At 40.3% G+C, this 22798-nt stretch overlaps 3 gene segments (V, D, J or C); all 3 read right to left on the bottom strand.

Moving 5' to 3' along the window:
* Positions 1-1643: 1643 nt before the first annotated feature.
* LOC124976524 (T cell receptor alpha variable 22-like) lies at positions 1644-2489 on the bottom strand. The segment is given in 2 exon segments: positions 1644-2161; positions 2359-2489. Coding segments are annotated over 2 exon segments (570 nt in total).
* A 7872-nt stretch (positions 2490-10361) lies between these two features.
* LOC124976522 (T cell receptor alpha variable 14/delta variable 4-like) lies at positions 10362-16814 on the bottom strand. The segment is given in 3 exon segments: positions 10362-10385; positions 16226-16569; positions 16721-16814. Coding segments are annotated over 3 exon segments (417 nt in total).
* Positions 16815-20849: 4035 nt separating this feature from the next.
* Positions 20850-21481, bottom strand: LOC124976521 (T cell receptor alpha variable 13-1-like). The segment is given in 2 exon segments: positions 20850-21175; positions 21340-21481. Coding segments are annotated over 2 exon segments (378 nt in total).
* Between the last annotated feature and the right edge of the window lie 1317 nt (positions 21482-22798).

The following is a 22798-nucleotide window of genomic DNA, read 5'->3' as shown; positions in this document are numbered from 1 at the left end:
GGACCGCTAAGATATTGCAGATTTCCTCTATCAACTTATAATGTCCCTGAAGATTGCTAGTATATCCCCTCTTATCCTTCAGTAGCCTGAAGTCTTGGAGGAGGTCGATAATGCAGAGCTCCACGAAGAAGCTGCCTCTCTAGGGGTGCTGACCTTCAGGCTGGGTATATTCCCTGATAGTGGGCAGAAGTGCCTCCACTTGTTGACCAATGGTCATCCAATGGGGACCTAGGCTGCGGGCTGAGGCAAGGCCTGTTTGTGCCTGTGTCTCTGGTTTTACTGTCCTTGTGGGAAAACCTCACCCGGCAGAGAAGACTCACCCAGTGGGGAGGTCTCGCTGTTCAGTTCCCCTCCTAGAGGTTCCCCTCAATCTACAACTACCACCTGGGCTGAGCAGCCTTCCTACGCAACGTTCCCAGGGGCCCAGACCTACCTCCTGGGCCTGGGAGCCTCACCCGTCACAGACGAGTCTCCTTAGTCTGCCTCTCCTCAGAGAATCTGCCCACACTCCTGGAAACTTCGCTCCGCCCTAAGCGTGTCTCTGTACGGCTCTTCCACCAAGAAGCTGCCTAGGTCCTGGGACCCTGCTCTGTACCTAATCGCCTGGCTATGCAGCCCCTCCTCTGAGCAGCCACCTGGAGCCTCGTACAGTCACTCCGAGTCCCAGCAACCCGCCACACGCCTCTTCCTCCGGACCGCCACCCTGTGTTCCGACGCGGTCACTAGGAGTCCAAGCAACTCACTTTCCATCTCCTCCTCCTGCCACCTGCCCATAGCCCTAGGCAGTCACTCGGAGTCCAATTGACCTGCCCTTTTCCTCCTCCTCCTCCAGGCAGCCCCCCAGGTGTTCAGGAGCGGTCACTCCAAGACCGAGTGACCCACCACGCTCATCCTCCGGGCAGGCCACCGGTGTTCAGGAGCGGTCACTTTAAGTCCAAACAACTCACCTCTCACCTCCTCCTCTGAGCAGCCACCCAGAGCTCTGATGCAGTCACTCCTAGTTCAAGTGACCCGCCGCGCTCCTCCTCTTCCTCTGGACAGCCCCCCGGTGTTCAGAAGCAGTTGCTCTGAGTCTAAATAGCTCGCCACGCAGCTCCTCCTCTGGCAACTGCCTGTAGCTCTGGTGCAGTCACTCCGAGACCAAGCGACCCGCTGCGCTCCTCCTCCTCCTCCTCCGGGTAGGCCCTGGTGTTCAGGAGTGGTTGCTCTGAGTCCAAACAGCTCACCACGCAGCTCCTCCTCAGGCAGCTGCCCGGAGCCCCAGTGGTTGCTCCGAGTCCAAGCGCTGTGCTGAGCGACCTCCTCTACAATGATCCCAGTTGTCTGAGTTCACTGCTCCAGTGGGTGGAGGGGCATCTCGCCGGGCAACTCTTCTTCACAAAGTTCCCTGCGTTCCGGGGCTACCGCCCCATCCAGGACACCTCCCCAACAAGAGAGACTCACCTGGCGGCTTTGAGTTGGTCCCAAGTCTCTCACTATCTCCTCTTTTGAATCCTGAGTCCTGGAGCAACATGAAATTCAGTCACCATCTAGTCCGCCATCTTGAAACCCCCCAAGCATTTTTCATCAAGGTAATTTAGATGCTATTTATAAGCTCAGTCAGGGGAACGGTTTTAACAATATCTGGGGCTCTGACATTCTTATCAATTGCTGCAATGCTTCCTTATTAGAAATTTTTCCTGCAAAGGGTTTCTAGGAGGAAAAAGGTTCAACCCAAGTGGGATGAAGTCTCCTGTTAGCAGAGGTGACAGTGCTAGGATGTGAATCAGAACACCCACAGCTGTGCACACACTGCTGGCCAAGTCCTTCCTGAGGCAGAGGCTGTGGCTGCAGGTGCAGCTGCAGTTTGGGGACAGGCTGCGGGTCCCCTGGGAGCACTGTGCCTCTACTGCACAGAGGTAGGTGCCTGAGTCTTCCAGCTGGGAGGTGGAGATGTGCAGGGTGCTGTAGCGCTCCTTAGAATACACTGTAGCCTTTAACCTTCCCTCCTGCTTTGTCCCTGAAGTCACATAAAACAGACGGATGAGGCCACTCCCAGGATTCTGTCGGAACCACTGCACATTGTAAATGGTAGTAGAAAAATTGCAGGTCAGAGTATGACTGGTTCCCTCCTGGAGACTCAGGGCTGAAGGACTCTGCTCCACCTGCTGCCCTCTCACCCCTGCTTAGAAAGAGAAAAGCAGACACAGAGGATGTCACTGGGGAATCAATGACCAGTTTACAAATCTATAGAATGTCCCAGGAAACACCCCTGAGGATGGAGGACAGGGAGTGAGCTTCATCTCAGCTCCCCCTGCCCTCCCTCACACTGTCAGCCCTAGAACACCCCCAGCCCCATCCAGGATGAACCCAACTCACAGCAAACCTGCACCCACAGAAGCCCCAGCAGAGCCCCCAGTCTCCTCTGCATGGCTGCTGGCCTGGGTGCTGGGGGCCTTCTCCCTGCTCTGCAGGTGTCAGTTCTGGGGCCAGACAAGCTTGCTCTTCCAGGCAGCAGGTCCCACTGACTCACTGAGCCCCAGTCACATCTGAGCTCTGTCCTTCCCCTAACAGGGAGCTCCACCCACAGTGGTCCAGGAGACTGTGGTGGTGGCTCCAGAATTGTGTGAGGACAGTGCAGGGGTAGGGGGCCTTGTTTCAGGTGGATGGAGATAAAAGTGGTTTTATTTTTGTTTTGTTTTTTAGTTTGTGTGGGGACAGTGTAGATGTAGGAGGTTGATGGATGAAGATAAAAGTGTTTTTTTTTTTCTTATAACAACTGCTGTAAGAGAAGTTTGTGGGGAAATATATGAAAAAGGATAACGACCCTTTAGGGAATAACCTTTGTGTCACCTGGATTAAATAGAGCCTTGAAGAATCACAGGAAGAGTAAGGCCATTTCCTTACATTATGTGCTTACCGGGGAATTTCACATATCAATTATATGAAAATTCTGATCAAGGAAAATTATTTGATAGCATGCAATGAGTATTTGGAAATTAAAACCATTTCTTGAAATGCAGATATTCGTGTGCATTGAAAATATTCCCAACAAGAGTTTCACTGGTTTAAAGGAAAACAAGACACGCATATGGTGTCAACTGTATTTTATTCTCTACCTCTCTCCTTCTGCTGTCCAAACTTTTCCCCCACACCCTGCAGGCCACAATGCTGGCCAAGTCAATATTGTCCTCTCCCTTTCTTCTTCTTCTTCATTGTTCACCTTTTCTTCTCACCCATTTATTCTTGTTCCTTCTAGTCTCAAAGACAATATATAAAAAGATTGGCTATCAAGAGTATAGAAATAATCTCTACCTCAGTGTTTTTTGGCAATTTCTATAATGAAACAAAAAATTGAAACCAGGTACTGGAGATATTTTCTAACAGACCTTCATCCTCAAATGCCAAGTAAAATTCCAAACCCAAGACATGTGCTCAGAAAATCATCCTTCCAATGGATTTATAGATATAAGAGATCCAATAAATATAGATATGGTCTCCAGCTTTCTGAAATTTTATGAAGAATGGCAGAGCTGAAGACCAGAGATGAACTTACCACAACACTACCTGCCCTGTTGCTGTCTATCATCTGACAGGTTCAGATTCTCTGGTCTCCTCTTTGGGAATCCTCAGTTGTTCCTCCTGAAATCTGCAGTGCCCCCTGGTGGACTGATTCCATCCACATAGGCCACTGAAGACCAACCTAGTCCTCAGCAGTCAGTCAACCCAGCCCCACTCACTGAATGGTCTCTGGTGTGGGAAAGGCAGATGGTCAGAAAACAAAACAAATGCCAAGTTTCAATGGGAAAAAAAGTTAACCACTTTCACAAGTGGGGAAGTAGCTCAGTGGTAGAACAAATGACACACGTTTCTGGATTCAAAACTCAGTTGCTCCCCCCAAAAAGATTTTTTTGATAAGATTTTATGGAATTTACTGGATACTACTCCATTTTTTTTTATACTAGTGGATGCCCAACCCCTGAGCCTTTCTTTTTCATTTTAATTTTATTTGTTTTTTTAGATACACATGACAGTAGAATGCATTTTGACATATTACACATATATGGAATACAACTTCCCATTAGTCATGATATGGAATTATATTGATCACGTATTCATACATGAACATAGGAAAGTAATGTCAGGTTCATTCTAATATATTTTCTCTTCCAATTCCCCCTCCCTTCCATTCATTCCCCTTTGTGTAGTCCAAAGTGCTTCTATTCTTCCCTACCCACCTCCCTTATTATGAATTAGCATCTGCATATCAGAGAGAACATTCAGACTTTGGTTTGGGGTGGATTGCCTTATTTCACTTAGCATGATAGTTTCCAGTTCTATCCATTTACTGGAAAATGCCATAATTTCAATTTTCTCTATGGTTCAGTAATATTCTTTTATGTATATACACCACATTTTCTTTATCCATTCATCTGTTGAAGGGCACCTTGGTTGGTTCTATAGTTTAGCTATTGTGAACTGACCTGCCGTAAACATTGATGTGGCATCGTCACTACAGAATGCTGATTTTAAGTCCTTTGGGTATAAACCTAGGAGTGGGATAACTGTGTCAAATGGTGGGTCCATTCCAAGTTTTCGAGGAATCTCCATGTTGCTTTCCAGAGAGGATGCACCAATTTACACAGTCCCAACAGCAATATGTGAGTGTACCTTTTTCCCTACATCCTCACCAACATTTACTGTTACGTGTACTCCAATAATTGCCATTCTGACTGGAGAGAGATGAAATCTCAGTGCAGTTTTAATTTGCATATCTCTAACTACTAGAGATGTTGAACATTTTTTCATATATTTGTAGGCAATTCAGATTTCTTCTTCTGTAAAGTGCTGTTCAGTTTCTTAGCCATATGTTGACTGGGTTATTTGTTTTATTGGTGTTAAGTTTTTTTAATTCTTTATCTATCCTGGAGATTAATGCTGTATGTATGGTGAATGTGGCAAACATTTTCTCTCATTCTTTAGACTCTCTCTTCAAGTTCTTGATTGTTTCCTTTGCTGTGAAGAAGCTTTTTACTTTAATTCCATCCCATTTGTTCATTCTTCATTTAATCTCTTACACTTTAGAAGTCTTGTTAAGGAAGTTGGTTCCTAACAAAACATGATGTAGATTTGGGCCTACTTTTCCTTCTATTAGGCACAGTGTCTCTGGTCTAACACATAGGTCCTTGATCCATTTTGAGTGATCCTTATTTTGAGACAGGGTTTCACTAATTTGCTGAGGCGAGCTTTGAACTTTGTGATCCTTTGACCTTAGTGTCCTGAGCCTCTGGGATCACAGGCCTGCTACACCATGCCCAGCTTGCAGACTGCATTATAAACTAAATTAGTAGTTATGCTACACTATTCATTTGATATCTCCAATTGGCTCAAAATAAATCCACGAACATTCATTCACATTTTACTGGGAGAGAATAATAAGTATATTTAACAGGGAGGAGACACAGTTAAACTCTACTGGAAAAGGCAAAAATACACATATCTGTAAAAGTGTAGGACCCTGAGAGGAGGGTTAAGTGAAGGCGCATGATCCCAGATACAGAAGAAGCACTTCTCTATGGGATTCTCTCACAAATTCTTCTGAAAAAAGTGAACAATTACTCCTCCCACACCCGCCTTGTTATGCGAAGGATAGAGAAGAATATGTATAACTGTTTGTGATGGCTTTGATGACTTTTTATTGGATTTAATATAATGAAAAATCCATGAATATAAGAATTATTGAAAGTCATAAAACACTACACATGGCCCTAAGTCCCCCCTGACTTCCCCTACAGTACTGGACCTTTTACCACTCATCACCCCAACTTATCCCTCATCTTTCGATTTGCAGGTGAGACTCCCAGGTATATTACTATAGATCTACTGTCATATGCCAAATATGTGAAACAACAGACAATATTTCATTAATATTCATTAATGGCTTTTTGCTTGATACCCTATGATACATCTTGTGCATAACTTTCTGAAACTTGCTCTATGAACTCATTAATAAATCCTGCAGGTCGTATTCAGTTAGCACAGATAGGTTCTGCTGCTGCCTTGCATCACATCATGGCACATGTGCAGCCCTTCTCCTGTTGATGACACTCAAGGTTTTGGTTATTTGCTATAAAATTAAACAAGGCAGTAAACTGTGCAAGGCATTCCTCCTTATTCACATGTGGCCATTTTTTCTATATACAGAGATGACGAGGAATTAAAAGGAAGGTTCATGTGACCAGCAGGTGAAAAGCATCAGTGAAGGAGGAAGTCCTGGCACAATGGCCTGTAGGAGGAAGAGAGTGAATTCATGTGCTGATGATTGTGTGAATGGCTTTTGTTTTTATTGATTTTCTTATTTGTGCATTGGAGCTATAGCTTTTCAGCTAATAAGATAAACTCTGAACTTACTGTCCTATATAGAGCTGGTGTGTAGTTTCCATCAACCAGTCACTGAGATAATTCTAAAGACAGTCTATCAGCTAGGGAAGACGTAGGATATGCAAGGACAAAATGCAGGGGAATAACACTGTGGAAAGAGAAATAATAATAACATAGGGCATAGAAAAAATACATAGTGTTTGTATGATGATACACGTGTATTTATGTACATACATAATTTAAGTGTAATTATCAGAAAAATGGAAGAACAGAAATATTCTTTACATTTTCTAAAATGTTAAAAAATGAAAAATTAATGTATGATTACACAAATGGTATGCCTCTACTTCATGTACAAACAGAGAAACAAGTTGTACCACATTTGTTTACGATAAAAGAATAAAAATAAATAAAATTTAAAAAATGAAAAATTGATAAATGAAGATTTATCAATGCAACACAAAACACACTTTGAAAAAAGAAAAGGAAAAAACAAGAGTATACCAAGCAACTCATTCCAAAACTACTGATAATCAAAACATATCTAAAAAGAGATTAACAGATTGAATCAAAACTGAAAATATTGCTACATACTCTTTGTGAAAAAGCATAAAGTGAAATAACCAAGAAAGTACAACATATAGGATGAAATTCTTCCTGGTTCCCCTGTGTGCATGGACTAATGCCATGTTCCCTGTCCACATCCACTAAACCCACCACGCCCACCAGAGATGTCCCATGAGCAGGCTCATTCTGGTGGAGAAGGAGGTGTGCAAGAAAACAACAGCAAGTGACTCAACTACAGTATTAGCTCCTACAGAGGCACAATCTGTGACCACAGGGGGAGGAAAGGCTGAAAAAAAAAATCACATTCACACAAAAACCAGAATTGGTTAAAAAAAATAGGAAGAAAAAAACCTGAATCATTGAAGACTTCACTTTAGAAAAGAGGAAACTAAAAATGAGAAAATTCCATTTAATAAGATAGCAGAGAAAAAAGAAGCCACATCCAAATAACAGTATTTAGATTTTTAGCACTCGTCCCCCTACTTCCATTATTTTACATATTGGAATGTTTTAAGAACTATTGTTGTGTGCTCAGAAATCCATAGAAAGTTGGGTCAGGGAGACATAGACAAGCACTCCAAGGGATATTATGGACTGAATTGTGTCCCATTGAAAATGTTGGGAGCCCTGACCTTAAGAACATTCAGAACATGAAGTGCATTAAGACGGGGTCTTTAAAGAAGTAACAAACATAAAGTGAAGTCATAGGTGGATTCCACATCACATAACTGGAGATCTTAGCGGAAGAGGAAATTGGACACAGACTTGTGCATCCTCAGAGGAAGACCACATGAGGACTAGTGAGAAGCCATCACCTGCTCATCAAGGAGAGAAGTCTCAGAGGAATGATACACAGGAAAACTGATCTTAGACCTGCAGATTCCAGAACTAGGAAAAAACAGATCTCCATTGTTTGAAACAGACAGCCTGGAAATTTGTTATAACAGCCTTATTAAACTAATAAAAGAGTAAAATTTCAATATCCTATAATATGAAACATCACAAAGACAATCTGGAACCAAAAGTATATAGGCAAACTATCTTCAACATTTTAACACTCAATGCGTTAAGACATTTGTTTCCTAAATAAAAATGTTCCCTTGTCTTTGATATCCCCATAAGAATTAAGACTGGAGAACAAATCATCCTAACAAATTTGAGGAGGTTTAGGAAAATGAAAGTATCTCTATAACGCTAAAATGGTAGATTTATGTCTTTATGTGTTTGTCCAAACCCCGTTGAGATAGGACACCAAAGTGAACCCTAATGTAAACAAGGGACTGTGGGCAACAATGATGTGGGACTGTAGTTTATTGGTGGCACCAAGTGTTCCACTGTTGGGGAGGGTGTTGATAATAGAGAATGCAGGAGTGGGCCAGGGTGGGAATGTGAGAAATCTCTGCAACTTCCTCTTCATTTTGCTATAATCTAAACATTCAAAAACACTAAGTCTTAAAAAAAAAAGGGGAGGGGGATGAGGGTTTGCAAACATGTGATCGGTGGAACAAAGTTGGATGAGAAGAACTGAGATACTAATACTATCAAAAATGGGCAGATATATGAATGGACAATGTGCACAACATGTAAATTACTTAAAATGCTAAATGAAATTTCATCTGATTTATAATTGAATGAGTTATACATACAAAATAGAAAGTCTAGTTGAAAAGAAAAGGCAAAAAATGTGCAAATGCATATGGTTTGGGAAAAACTGATATTCTACCTCTTCTCCTCTATCAATAGGATAGGAGAGTGAAACCTATATGGTGGACAATTTTGTGAACTGCATACACTAATCTGAGTATGAGCCTTTTCTTGAACAACATGATATTTCCTTATATTGAGTATTGATTAGCATATTCTCCTAGAATTCTTTTGACTTTTTCCCTTCTTGCTATTCTTTGATTCATGAAGACATTTCCAATATTCTGCTGGGTTTGGGAAGTGGGCCTTTCTTGCTCAGCAGGCAGTGGTGGACAGCATGGGGGATGGTTACTACTACACTGTCTTACTAGGTCCTCTTTTCCCATCCTCTCTTTCAAGTTCTCTCCCAACACAAACACACACGCGCACACACACACACATACACACACACACTCACACACACCACCACCACCTTCTCTAATGATTTGAGGGTAACTGGCACTTCTGACTCCTAAACCTTCCATGAAGGCACAGCACAACACAAGTGATGCTGCTTGGTGGCTTCTCTCTCATGAGCTACAGCTTCCATCTTCATTTGGCCTGCAATACAAATCTCTCCATAAATATGTCACCCTCTAAAACTCGGTTGACATCACTGCCATCAGCTTCTTTTCTATGTTCTGAGTGTTTATGCCCCTTGGAGATTCTTCACTGCCTTTCTAATGGAGTTGCATGAGGATAGAGAATAAAGATCTATGTTTAACCTTCCACAGGCACTGCAAGCTCACTCACCTGAGTCATTCTTAGAAAGCAATCTAAGCTATATATTGACCATGGTTACTTATCATTTAGAGAGAGTCATTTGTTTTGTGCATTTGTTCCCTCCCTTCTTTCGCACATCCGCCAAAGTCCACCATCTAATTCACCAAAAGAGAGGCCCTTCCTCTGCTTGAGGAAAGTCCCTTCCTCTCACTGCACTGTTGCTGTGTGTGAGGTCTGCTCCTCCTCCCTCTTCTCTTTCCTTCCTTTTCTATTAGTAATCTTGGTTTTCTCTAGTTCTCCCATCACCTCTCTTTCCACACTCTGTTAGGAGACATTATGCAGATGCCACCTTCTCTACCACATTTTCTCTCTAAAATTATAATGAACCACAGCAATGTCTACCAGGGTGACCTGGAACAGCACATGGGATCTGGGCTTTGATTACAAGGATGAGCAAAGAGACTCTTCATTGTTTGAGTGGTTTTACCTTGAAATTACTTTGGCCCTGCATGAGAAATTAACACTGGCAGCCTCTGTTTTAACTTTCACTAGTAAACAGCTGAGTGTAGGCGATGTCTACTCCTTATTCTGCCATTGCTCTGATCAGTTGAATAATTTGAATCAACCACAGAACAGGGTGGCACAGACAATAGACTGTGCTGAAACCAGAGTGGATCCCAGAGGCAGACACTCAGCAGCCAGGCCTCTGGTTGCTGCTCAGAGTTTGTGCTCAGCTCCCCCTGCAGTTTCTGCCACTGTGTCACCCAGAGCACAGTAGTACACAGCCGAGTCTGACTCTTGGACAGAGGCTTTCTCCAAGTGGAAAGAAGAAGGATCTTTCTTGTATGTGGCTTCAAAACCTTTGTTGCTGCCCTTATCATTGGCCTTTGAGACTCTAAAGAGAAGCTGTGGACCTTCTCCAGGGTATTGGACATACCAGAACAGAGAAGGGTACCCTGTGGTTGAATAAGTGCAGTTTATAGTCAGCAAAGCCCCTTCTGACATGATCACATCACCTTCTGTCTGGGTCACTGAGTTTCCATGAGTCCTTCCTGGAAAGAGGAAGAGATATGAGTTACCTTTGGAAGAAGCTCTTAGATAAATATATGACTGAAGACTTTACTAACATCATAGAAGAAAGTGTCAAATTTTTAAAGATATTTTACTCACCAAGTATCAAGAGCATCACCGTCACTAAACCTGGAGAAGTATTCATCTTTAGAGTCAACTAAATAATGTTCTTGATTCTTAACATGAGGAACGTTGAAGTCATAGTGAAATGATGAGCCTAAAGCTGCAGTTCACACAGGATTGAGCTAGTGTTAGGGAGCTGCACCCCCTGGTGGGCAGGGACTGAACTGGGGAGAATGATTTCCTGGACTCCTTCCAGAAGTCAGAACCTTGTCCTCATCCCTGACCTCATTTATAAGCACATATCAGTCTTCAAGTGGCCCTTGTAAATCTAAGGGACAACTATCGTATTTTCTAAGATCTACTTTATACTTAGGACTCTACCTGATATGTAAATTCTTAAGAAGAACATATCAAGTTGTGTCTGTAGCCCAGAAGATATCGATTGTCTTGTGAATTTTAATACAGCCCTTTATACTCTCAGGCATCAATTATTGACCAACCACAATCCAATGCAGTATCATTAAAGTGCTTTGAGTTTAAAGAAGGAAGGTAACAAGAAATCGAGTCATTGCAGAGGGAGACTGCATTTTTCAGTACTATACCCACATGTGCAGCAGTGCCTGAAATTTATTAGGTGTGCAATTCATATGTGTTAAATGGAACGAAAATAATGAATAGGGGGTCTTGGTTGAGAAATCACCACAGAAAGATCATACTTCCTTTTCTCAAATAAATTCAATTGTAAGGAACCTTATCTTTTTAATAAAACTTGCCAGGGAGGAAAGTAAGACTATCTAATCAATACATATATGTTCTTGAATTTCAGAATCATTGAAAAGTAATAATTGTGAATCCTAAACAGAAGAAACACCAAAATTTAAGGCACTGAATCCATATAGAATGATCTCAGATCAATCTCTTATACCCCACTGTTTCACTTGTGCAAAGACCAGAAGCCCACACAGGCAGGGGCTAAGCCTACACTCCACTGTAATGTTTCTCTCATATTACAGAATAAAAAGAAATGACTTGAAAGTAGAAGAGTGACTACTAAGAAGATGAGGGAGACCAGCATGATGGGGTTGATGATGGAGTATAGGGAAAGTAAAAGAGAGTGGTCGTGGTCGAAGCACAATATATTCATTTATAGAAATGTCACACAGAAAAAAAATTAATTTATAGAAGTTATATAGTAATATGCACTCATAATTATCATTTTAAAGACAGAAAAAGATATCCAGGACCAAATATTTTGAATTCACATACCACTTCTCTCCTCCCTTCCACCAGCCTTCCCGGTCACATGACCAGAAATTAAAACAGAACTGTTCTGCCCAGCGGCTCGAGACCCCACAAAGACCACCAGAGACCATGATCAATGCAAGCAACAAAGAGTCATTTATTAGCAAGCTCGAGCCTGGTAACCGCGCACTTGGTAACCGGTGACGCTAAGAGGCCCAGAGCCCTTGGTTAGAGGGTTTTTATAATGAAAGGCAAGCAGTTTTACAGTGTTCTTTTAATTGGTTAACATATAAAATTGTAAAGCATGTTAGTTTAAGTTCTGGGTCTCCCTGACCTCTGAGAGGAGGGTCGTCATTATCTTTAAGTTTGCTTTTTGGGTCAGCCACCTGGCCTTTACAGATAAAATAAGAGACAAGACGTAAATTCTTTGCGGCTTTTATGAGGGGTTGAGGGCAGTTTGGGAAGAGCCTCGTATTTATACAGGTGCAAGCTTTTTCTATCTTTTCAGAACTATTTTAGAAACTCTGGAAAATTAATGACAAATTCTATTCTGATATCTGATGAGAATACAGAATAGGTTGGGATGATGCTGCATTGGAAAAAAAAAAACAGTATAGCACAGGGTTGCAGTTTTTCAAAGTAAAAAGCTTTGCACAGAAGGGTGGTTGCACAACAGCATGACTATGCGTAATCAATACCACTGGAGTGTGTGCATGAAAATGGTGGAGTGGAAAGCCTCATGTTACGTATATTTTACCACAATTTAAAATACTTTTTAAAAAAATCATGAAGATTCTTTCCTTTAAGACTTCTATCCACATCTCTGCTTTCCAAACACAAATATAATAAGAAGTTACAATACAGGATCAGACAACCACTCAAACACCACCAACCCAATTTTAGGGCATGAGAAAGTGGGGTTAGAGGTGAAGGAGAAAATCAGAGAGAATAAAGGTTTGGTATTGTTGATATTGATGGAGCACAGAAGCCTGGGTGTGCACAATGAACCATGTGATGGCATCGAATGATTTTGGAGAAGTGAAGAAAAGCAGAAAAGCAGAGAAAAGAGTGATTTTACACTCTTCCCCTTGATATGACACTCTAAGAGCCAATAATTATTAACCATTTATGGATACGATTCGTGCCAGACAGGTAAAGAGTGTAGAAACTGAGCTCCTCTGTGATAAAGGCTGTAAAAAGACAAGTAAGTGGGACAAGAACTCAGGCTGAAATTTGTCACACAGTAGGTTCTATTTAGTATGAGTATTGCAGATAAATGTATATATAATTGAATAGAGTTTTTAAAAATCAAGTTGTTGTTCTGTTAATATACTACCTTTTTTAAGTTCTTAATTTAAGTAAGTACAACTCTGTTCAAGAAATAATACTTTCAGCATGCTATCATTTTAAGCATTAGATTAAGTTAAGGATAGTTTCATGATATAAAATCTCATGTCTAGGTGGTATGTACACACAGAAAATTAATCAAAACTTGAAAGGGAGAAAATCTTAGGTTTGTGACCTCTGTGACTTTTTTAAATAGCCTTCTTTGTATTTAGAATAGTGGTAAAAATGAACCCAGAAAACAAAATTTTTTATAAAATCAATATACATGAATGAATATGCTACAACAGAGAAAAATTCAATCAAAAATAAATAAAACTTAAAAATATAATTGAAGAACATAAAAGATCCTTTATAAATGAAAATATTAGCTCTTCCTGAATAACAAGATAAGTTGATATTTCATGTGTCAATAAATGTAACTTCAACTTTCTGGTTTTGAGGCATTTTTTGGTTTTTGTATGTTTTTTCATTTGGTTTGAGGAAGGTTAATGTATACAAAAAAATTGGGGCAGACATTTATGTTGCAAATAACTACAATATTTACTAACATCTTCATGCTAAACCTTACTACAGAGGAGAAATTTACCCTAAGAGGTAATAAAATTTGCTACTTTCTGAGATTGACATAGAATGAAACAAATAGAACAATAAAACTGAAAAAGATGCAGGCACATACTATAGTTGAAGTGGGAATTTAATATTTTTAAAGGATGATGACTATTTTAGGAGAAAATGATCCTATACCTACCTGTAAAGAGGTTTTGGTCTCCGGAGTGGGTCCTCCACATATCCCTATAAGAGCTACTAGTTACTGAGCTTTTTGTGGATGTGAAGGGTTAGGATTAGACACAGTAAACTTTCCATATGCAAACGGAGCTCCTCCATGTGAGAGTTGTTGAGAAGATGGAAGGAACTCTTAGCACAAAGCTTGTAGTACAGTAGATACTTTCTTTTTTTAAATTTTTTTTATTGTAAACAAATTGGATCCATGTTGTTTCTCTGTTTGTACATGGAGTAAAGGCATACCATTTGTGTAATCATAAATTTACATAGGGTAATGTTGTTTGATTCATTCTGTTATTTTTTCCCTTCCCACCCACCCCTCCCACCCCTCTTTTCCCTCTATACAGTGCTTCCTTCCTCCATTCTTGCCACCCTCCCTAACCCTAACCCTAACCCTAACACTAACCCCTCCCACCCCCCACTATGTGTCATCATCCACTTATCAGCGAGATCATTGTCCTTTGGTTTTATGAGATTGGCTTATCTCACTTAGCATGATATTCTCCAATTTTAGTTTTTGAGATTGGCTTATCTCACTTAGCATGATTTTCTCCAATTTCATCCATTTGCCTGCAAAAGCCATAATTTTATCAGTCTTTATGGCTGAGTAATATTCCATTGTATATATATACCACAGTTTCTTTATCCATTCATCAATTGAAGGGCATCTAGGTTGGTTCCACAGTCTGGCAATTGTGAATTGAGCAGCAATGAACATTGATGTGGCTGTATCTCTGTAATATGCTGATTTTAAGTCCTTTGGGTATAGGCCAAGGAGTGGGATAGCTGGGTCAAATGGTGGTTCCATTCCAAGTTTTCTGAGGAATCTCCATACTGCTTTCCAGAGTGGCTCCACTAATTTGCAAACCCACCAGCAATGTATGAGTGTACCTTTTTCCCCACATCCTCTCCAACACCTATTGTTGCTTGTGTTCTTGATAATCGCCATACTAATTGGGGTGAGATGGAATCTTAGGGTAGTTTTGATTTGCATTACTCTTATTACTAGAGATGTTGAACATTTTTTCATATATCTGTTGATTGCTTGTACATCTTCTTCTGTGAAGTGTCTATTCATTTCCTTAGCCCATTTGTTGGTTGGATTATTTGTATTCTTGGTGTAGAGTTTTTTGAGTTCTTTATATATTCTGAAACTTAATGCTCTATCTGAAGTATGAGTGGCAAAGATTTTCTCCCACTCTGTAGGCTCTCTCTTCACATTACTTATAGTTTCCTTTGCTGAGAGGAAGCTTTTTAGTTTGAATCTATCCCAGTTATTGATTCTTGCTTTTATTTCTTGTGCTATGGGAGTCCTGTTAAGGAAGTCTGATCCTAAGCCGACTTGTTGAAGATTTGGACCTACTTTTTCTTGTATAAGATGAAGGGTCTCTGGTGTGATTCCGAGGTCCTTGATCCATTTTGAGTTGATTTTTGTGCAGGGTGAGAGATAGGGGTTTAAATTCATTCTGTTGCATATGGTTTTCCAGTTTTCCCAGCACCATTTGTTGAAGAGGCTATCTTTTCTCCATTGCATATTGTTGGAACCTTTGTCTAGTATGAGAAAATTGTATTTATTTGGGTTTGTGTCCGTGTCCTCTATTCTGTACCATTGATCTACCTGTCTATTTTGGTACCAATACCATGCCGTTTTTGTTACTATTGCTTTGTAGTAGAGTTGAAGATCTGGTATTGCAATACCCTCTACTTCACTCTTTCTGCTAAGGATTGCTTTAGCTATTCTGGGTTTCTTATTCTTCCAGATGAATTTCACAGTTACTTGTTCTATTTCTGTAAAGTAAGTCCTCGGGATTTTAATTGGAATTGCATTGCATCTGTATAGCACTTTAGGTAGGATGGCCATTTTGACAATATTAATTCTGCCTATCCAAGAACATGGGAGATCTTTCCATCTTCTAAGATTTCTTTAATTTCTTTCTTTAGTGTAGTAGATGCTTCAAAAAAGTAAATATGAGTATCTTTACTCAAGGAGAGCAAAACTAAACCAAATTCATTAAATTGTACAAAACAGCATGATTTTTCTTAAACACACACACAACACACACAAACACACTGATTTGAAGACCTGCCTTATTTAAAATACATTATAAATTTTATATCCAAATGACAAATTGTTTATCGTGCTGATTTTTCCTTTTCTATCTTGTGTCAAAAATTCTGTGCCTACCTACATTCCAAAGATTCAGGAACATGGATGGCATTGATTAGTGATAACTCTGATGTGGTCTATGAACCTAGAGAGGGTTTTCTCAGAGGGAGTGTTTTCCCTCCAGCCCCAGACACGAGCTGCCACAGCCCTGGCCACATCCTCTCTGGGGTGGCCATTCCCTGCCTTGGTCCCTACACCAGGTGAGTGTCTCAGACATACCCTGGGTTTTTGTACAACGGCCTCCAACAGTCCTCCCTCTGTGTCACCTCTCAGTGCACAGAAATACACCGCTGAGTCCCCCAGCTGTGAGGCTGGGATGACAAGCTGGATGGATTTGCTTGCAGTCTGCAAACTCAGTGAGTAGCGACCTTGTGTGGCATTTTCCTTGCTGTAAGAGTCCTGGCGAATGAGGAAGACCATCTCCCCACTGCTGGGCTGCTTGTACCAGAGGAGACCATAACTTGTGGCACTGGTGTCATAGGTGCAGTGCAGGCTCACAGCCTCCTTCTCCTGCACCCACACGGCTGGCTGGGCCTGAGCTACCTTCTGGGCGAAACTGGATCCTAAAGGGAAAAGGACAGAATCAGAAGGTGCCAGGATAAGTGGTGTGGGACACATCCTGCTAACCCTCTTTCCCAAACTCTCTTTAAAGGTACCTTGTTCCCCAGTCCCTGGGTCACAGAGGAGGCCCCTTCCCACAGGCACCATCCCTACCCAGCCACATTGATGCCATGACCAGCTGCAGCAGCCTGAACAGCACCATGTTTGCTTTTTTCCTTCAGAAGAAATTCTTCAGTTTCCAAGCTCTGCACTGGGAGGGGAGCCTGACAGAGCGAGGGAGGAACTACTGGGCTCTGAGCTGCTACTGCACCAGAACTGGAAGCAAAGGCTTCCTATATCAGGCATTGTTACCCCCAAGTATCATGGCCCTGCTTTTTCTCCTCACACAAACTCATTTGTTGGTTTCCTATGAAATAGTCACCAATAGGTACGTATAATTCCCAAATTATATAGATTACATTCTTTATAAACTTAACTAGATAAATAACTCATGAGTCAGTCCTCTTGTCAACTTGCCAACAGGTTGCCTTTTATGGTCTCTCATTTAACGAGCCTCTGTGTGGCCTGAACCTAGATGAAATGTTCTAGAAAAAAATGCCTTTGAAACTTATAGAAAAAGGAGCCAAGTTCTGTCTACTATCCATTCAGCAGATAAAGTACAAGGAACTGATCCTAATTGCATTTAACAACAAGTATGACATCATTCATCCTAAAACCACAAGAATTAAGAAGTAACTTGCATTAAATATCTTAACTAAACTTCTGAATATAATGTCCATAAGCAGACAGTCCTCAGAACATGAACACTGGCCCAGGATCTTTGAAACACAAGCCAGGGAACAATGTAGACAGTGCCTCCCAGACTGTCAGAACAGAATTCTCTAGCTGATTGGAACCACTTGATGTGATATCTCCTGTCCAATCCTTAAACTTAATTAGTATTTTCTCACTTTAATGGTAGAATGTTACATATTCCTAATTTTTCCTACTTTGTTCTTGGACTAATAAAATAATTTGATTAGGTATAAGCTTTTCTTGCGGCAATGACCACACTAGTGCTATATTTCAGCTCTACAAAGCCATTTGTAGTGAATTAAACCTAAAGAATTGTTGGAATTCAGTGCCACTTCTGGAAAATCCAACTCATAACCCAGCCTCAAGAAGTAGAGCTTAAGTGATTTTTGATCAATAAAGTTGGACTTAAATGTTAGAAATTTATCTTCTGATAATCAGATAGAGTTGGTGCAACTGAACTTATATAGAAAGAATGATTCACCCTAATTGTATGAACTGACATAACTCTCAACTGATACTCTCCTTTATCAATTGTCATAATAGTGGGTTTTTCCATTTTTTATTTAATTTTTTATTTGTTCTAATTAATTGTACATGACAATAGAATGCATTGATAGAAATTCAAATCATATCTCTAAGGAAATAAAAACACTTGAGATAATGATTTTTTAATGAAATGACAGGAATTTAAAACATTCAGGGGTAGAAACAATTGAGGTTGGTGCAGAGATGGAGATCTCATGTGTACCCAATGACATTTGCTTCCTTTATTCAACATTCAGACATCTCATAAGGTTTAAATTGTATGGTTCTAGTGGCTCAGGAGGCTGAGGCAGGAGGATTGTGAGTTCAAAGTCAGCCTCAGCAACTTAATGAGGCCCTAAGCAACTCTAAATAAAATATAAAAAGGGCAGTGAATGTGGCTCACTGGTTAAGCACCCCTGGGTTCAATCCCAAGTACCAAAATTAATGAATTAATTATATGGTTCTCTTCCCGGTATATTTTGTAAAGTCACAAATAGAAAACACTGGGGTTTGCCAGGACTTAGGGATGGGAGGCTGTAATTACAAGAGGAGAGCACAAGAGATTCTGAGGGGACAACACTGGTCCTTGTCATGATTGTGCAATGGTTACACAGATCAATATGATGCACTGGAAATGAGTGTTCACAGATAGAATGGTACATGAAAGAGTTCATTCTTCTATAGATAATCTAAGAAATATTATTTGAAACTGCAGGAAAACAAAGTGATTATACTTTCCATTTTTGTGACAGGACAGTCTAAGACAAAATATTACTTCCTCACTGTGGGAGAAAAGCCCCAGTCATTCCCACTTTGGGAAGCAAAATAACACCACCAACATTAATCAGCTCCTGAATGCCAGTTAACTTATATGCAGATGTGATTAAGTTAAAGATCCTAAGATCTTTAGAGAGTATATACTGGATTATTTGAAATTTGAAAGCAATCTCATGTGTGCTTGAAGAGGGAGATTTGACCTTGGGAGGGAGATGCCAGGATGGCTCTGGAGGCAGAGACTGGAGGAGCAGCCACCAGCCCAGAAATGCTGTCAGTCGCCAGAGCTGTAGAGACCAGCAGATTCTCCCTGCAGCCCCACTGACACCTCTATCCAAACCAGAGGAACTGCTTTCAACTTCAGGCCTCCAGAACCAAGACAGGGAAAAAACACAGCTGTGACTATAAGCCACCAAGTTTGTTGCAGAAGCAAAAGGAAAACACACACCAACCATGGGGTAGGTCTGGATCTGAGGAAATTGACCCTGCACACTGTGGCTGGAGGTGTGTGTGTGTGTGTGTGTGTGTGTGTGTGTGTGTGTTTTCATCCTTTCATTCTTTTGGATAAATTGTCACCTTAGTAAGATAGATCATTTAAGCAAATGATAACATACTTTCTCCATAAAATTTAACAATAAAAAGTAAGCCATATTTCCCTCTCACTCCATTATGTTAAATGAACTAATAACAATCAACTTCCTTATCCAAGACAGGAGCTGGTGATAATATTGAGGGACAGGAGGACAGTGAGTTTAAGGAGGGGCCACAACATCAGCCACTCTCATTCACATGTTTTAAATCCAATTTATTCTAAAGACTAAAGAAGAAGCCAATTAGCTGATAACGGACATCCATAACTGAGCCAGGAGGGATCCTCCTCACCATACCAATGACTGATTGAATTCATTAAGATAGGAAAAAAAGTTTTTCTAAAAGATGGGAGCTCTTAAAATGCATCTACCTTTGACCAGAAATTAGAGAATTAGGGAATTTCTTATTTATACAGTTTCTTTACTTTCACTGATATATCAGAAAGACTAGAAGATAAAATTTCAAAAAAACTTGTGATAATATTGTTTGATTCAGTCTAGACATGAAGACAGAGAGCTTTGTAGTGAATCACTTGTGAATTGATCATTAACCCAATTCCTTCTGTAACCCACCAGTAAGAGTTGAGTAAAGCAATGGGCAAATACATATAAAGATTTTTTTCACATACGCTACAAATAAAGGTAAAGGAGCAATAGATTTAAATGTTGATGAATAAATATAACTATCTTTATAAAATGGATTTTTTTCAAGACAGGCATAGATAGATGGAAATAAATGGGATTCTTCAAAACAAATTTTTTATCTATAATTGGGGTTTACAACAGGATGGTTCAGCATGAATATAGATAGTAAAGTGAATATATAGTGAAGCAAATTACATATCTATTCTCTTCCATAGTAAATTTTGGTATTTGACAAAAACAGCTGAAATTTACTTATTTGGCAGAAATCCCTAATACAGTTTTATTAGCTATATACCTTATGTGGTTTAATACATTAATACATCTTTGTCCTATATATGTACTTCTCTGTGTTCTTTGAACAAATATTGGAAACAGATTGGGTAGAAAATTATCATTTTCATGTTTTTTGTATCATACATATTTCCTGTGTTTGGTGTGTAATATTTTCTAATCAGAAAAATAACTAATGTAATATCTAAAGAGTCAAGAACCCACCAATAATAGGAACTATGATAAGGCTCACAAGGGGTTACTTATATGAGAGGAGTCGGTTAAGACTTCAGATGTAACTTCATCTTCAAGGCAAAACAGTTCTAATTCCCCTTAAGAATTCATCAAGCACAACTTTAGGATTGCTGATCACATGAATATACCTGGATTTGGATATTCCTTCCCCCATGACTTCTCTATGCCTCTCCTCATCCAACTGTCCACTTTTCACTGTGAATATGTACATCAAGAGATCATGTTGTATGCCTTAAATATCACGAAAAAGTTGGGAAAATTCATTAGGTAACATTAAGAAAAATTATTAAGCAACTGGGTCATAATGAACCTAACATGTTTACTATATGAATTTAGTGTTAATATGCTGGTTTCCATTTGCATTGAGGCACATGCTATAGAAAGACTGCGGCAAAAGAAGCAGATGGGGCGCAGCCCATTGGCAGGTTTCAGTACAGGCTGCAGGTGTCTGGGAAGCACCGTGCACTGGCTGCACAGAAGTACACAGCTGAGTCTCCAGGTTGGGTGTCTGTGATGTTCAGGAAGAAGTGTTTGGCTCTCTTATTCAACACAACAATGAGTCTTCGGATTTGAATCATCTCCTTAGTTGAACGAATGTCTATAATGCGCTGAGGACCTTTTCCAGCTTCTTGTTTATACCAAGGGAAGTAGTCCGAAGTACTATCCGAATAAGTACAGTTGATAACAGCGCTGTCTCCCTCCTGGACACTCAGGGTAGAAGGATGCTGTTCCACCTTCTCTCCTCTGCTAAACCCTATGGAGAGAGAAAATGAAAAAAATGTGATGTTGGCATGTGATTACCCCTCTGACTTTTCCTTTTCTTCTGTGACTAGTGAAAACCTGCATGAAGCCAGCCTTACTCCCACGTCTAAAGAACCTCTGCTAATATACACTGTTTCCCCCAAATACACAACTCACGGTTTAGCTGCAGCCACAAGAACATGAATAAAGCAGGATCAGATAGCTTCATTGTTCTCAATTAAGATCAATCCAGACTTACAGTCTACTGAGGAGAACTGCTTCTGTTATTAGAATGTTCCTTTTTCACACTAACAATTATAGTGACTTCTCTTAAATGTCTACCCAGCCTATGAGAAGAAGCCTATTCATTCAGAATCCACTGCAAGGAACCCTCCACCAATTCTGCACCAGCTGGAATAGACTGCCACCTTGTGGTCATATCCCTAACTACTGAACTCTGGTTAAATGGTCTTTTACCCTATCTTGGGTGAAGAAAGACATATAGAGGTAGAAATGGGTCAAAGTGGGTCTTGGTTCAAAGAATAGATTTACAGAAAATATGTAGAGATAAAAGTTGTGTTAGTGAACACTACGGAGTCATTGTTAATAAATTGGAAATCGGTAGATGCTGTTAGTGTTGATACAAAGATGGGAAGACCTGACATGTTTGAAATCAAGGAAGCACCATGATTCACTCTCATAAACAAAGAAACACTTAATAGTTTCCCTTTCAGTCAAATCTACCTTTAAAATTTTTCCATGACAGATAAAAACTCTTCATTGAAGTTACGTATAAGCCCAAAATAAGAGTAAGATAGAGAGGACAACTGAATATTCGAAATGCACATTAACTCAGACTCTGCTCCTCGAAGCTTGGTCCTGCCCATAACTTACCATTCCTAGAGAATGGGCAGTGCCAAAGTCAAACTGTGGCATCTTCCCTCAGTAAAGGTGTGTTATGTTTTGGATGTGAGGTACCCACCCCCCCAAAAAAAAAGCTCTTGTGTGAGACAATGCAAGAAGGCTTAAAGGATAAATGATTGGGTTGTGGAAGCCTTAACCCAATCAGTGAATTAATTCCTGATGGGATTAACTGACTGGTAGCTGAAGGCAGGAGGTGTGGCTGGGGAGGTGGATAATTGGAGGTGTACCTTTGGAGTATATATTTTGTATCTGCTTCCTGATCATCATGTGAGCTGTTTGCCTCTGCCACACTCTTCCACCATGATATTTTGCCTCACCTTAAGCCCCAAGCAATGGAGCTGACTATCTATGGACTCAGAACTCTGAAACCATGAGACCCGAAATAAACTTTTCTTCCTCTACAATTGTTCTTGTCAGATCCTTTAGTCACAGCAATGAAAAATCTGACTAAACAGGTGCCAAGGATAAAAAGTAAAGATCCAGTCTTAATGGTTTGAGAGCATAGGGATAAATTCTTGAATCATTAATAGTCCAACTTCAGAAAGTTTGACAGATAGATTGGGTTGCATTGCAATGGGAAATTTGATAAACTTTAGAAATCTTTTCCTATTTCTGATGGATTCTATTTTGCAAAGTCCTGAGAAAGAAAAGTGATTCTCAAAAAACATCAGACTACAAATTCAAAAGATGTAATTGCATGTAAGTTTATTCT

This window comes from Sciurus carolinensis, chromosome 2 (assembly GCF_902686445.1).
Source record: "Sciurus carolinensis chromosome 2, mSciCar1.2, whole genome shotgun sequence".
NCBI lineage: Eukaryota > Metazoa > Chordata > Mammalia > Rodentia > Sciuridae > Sciurus > Sciurus carolinensis.
The sequence above is the reverse complement of the archived record's forward strand: the minus strand, read 5'-3'. Positions and strand labels throughout refer to the sequence as shown.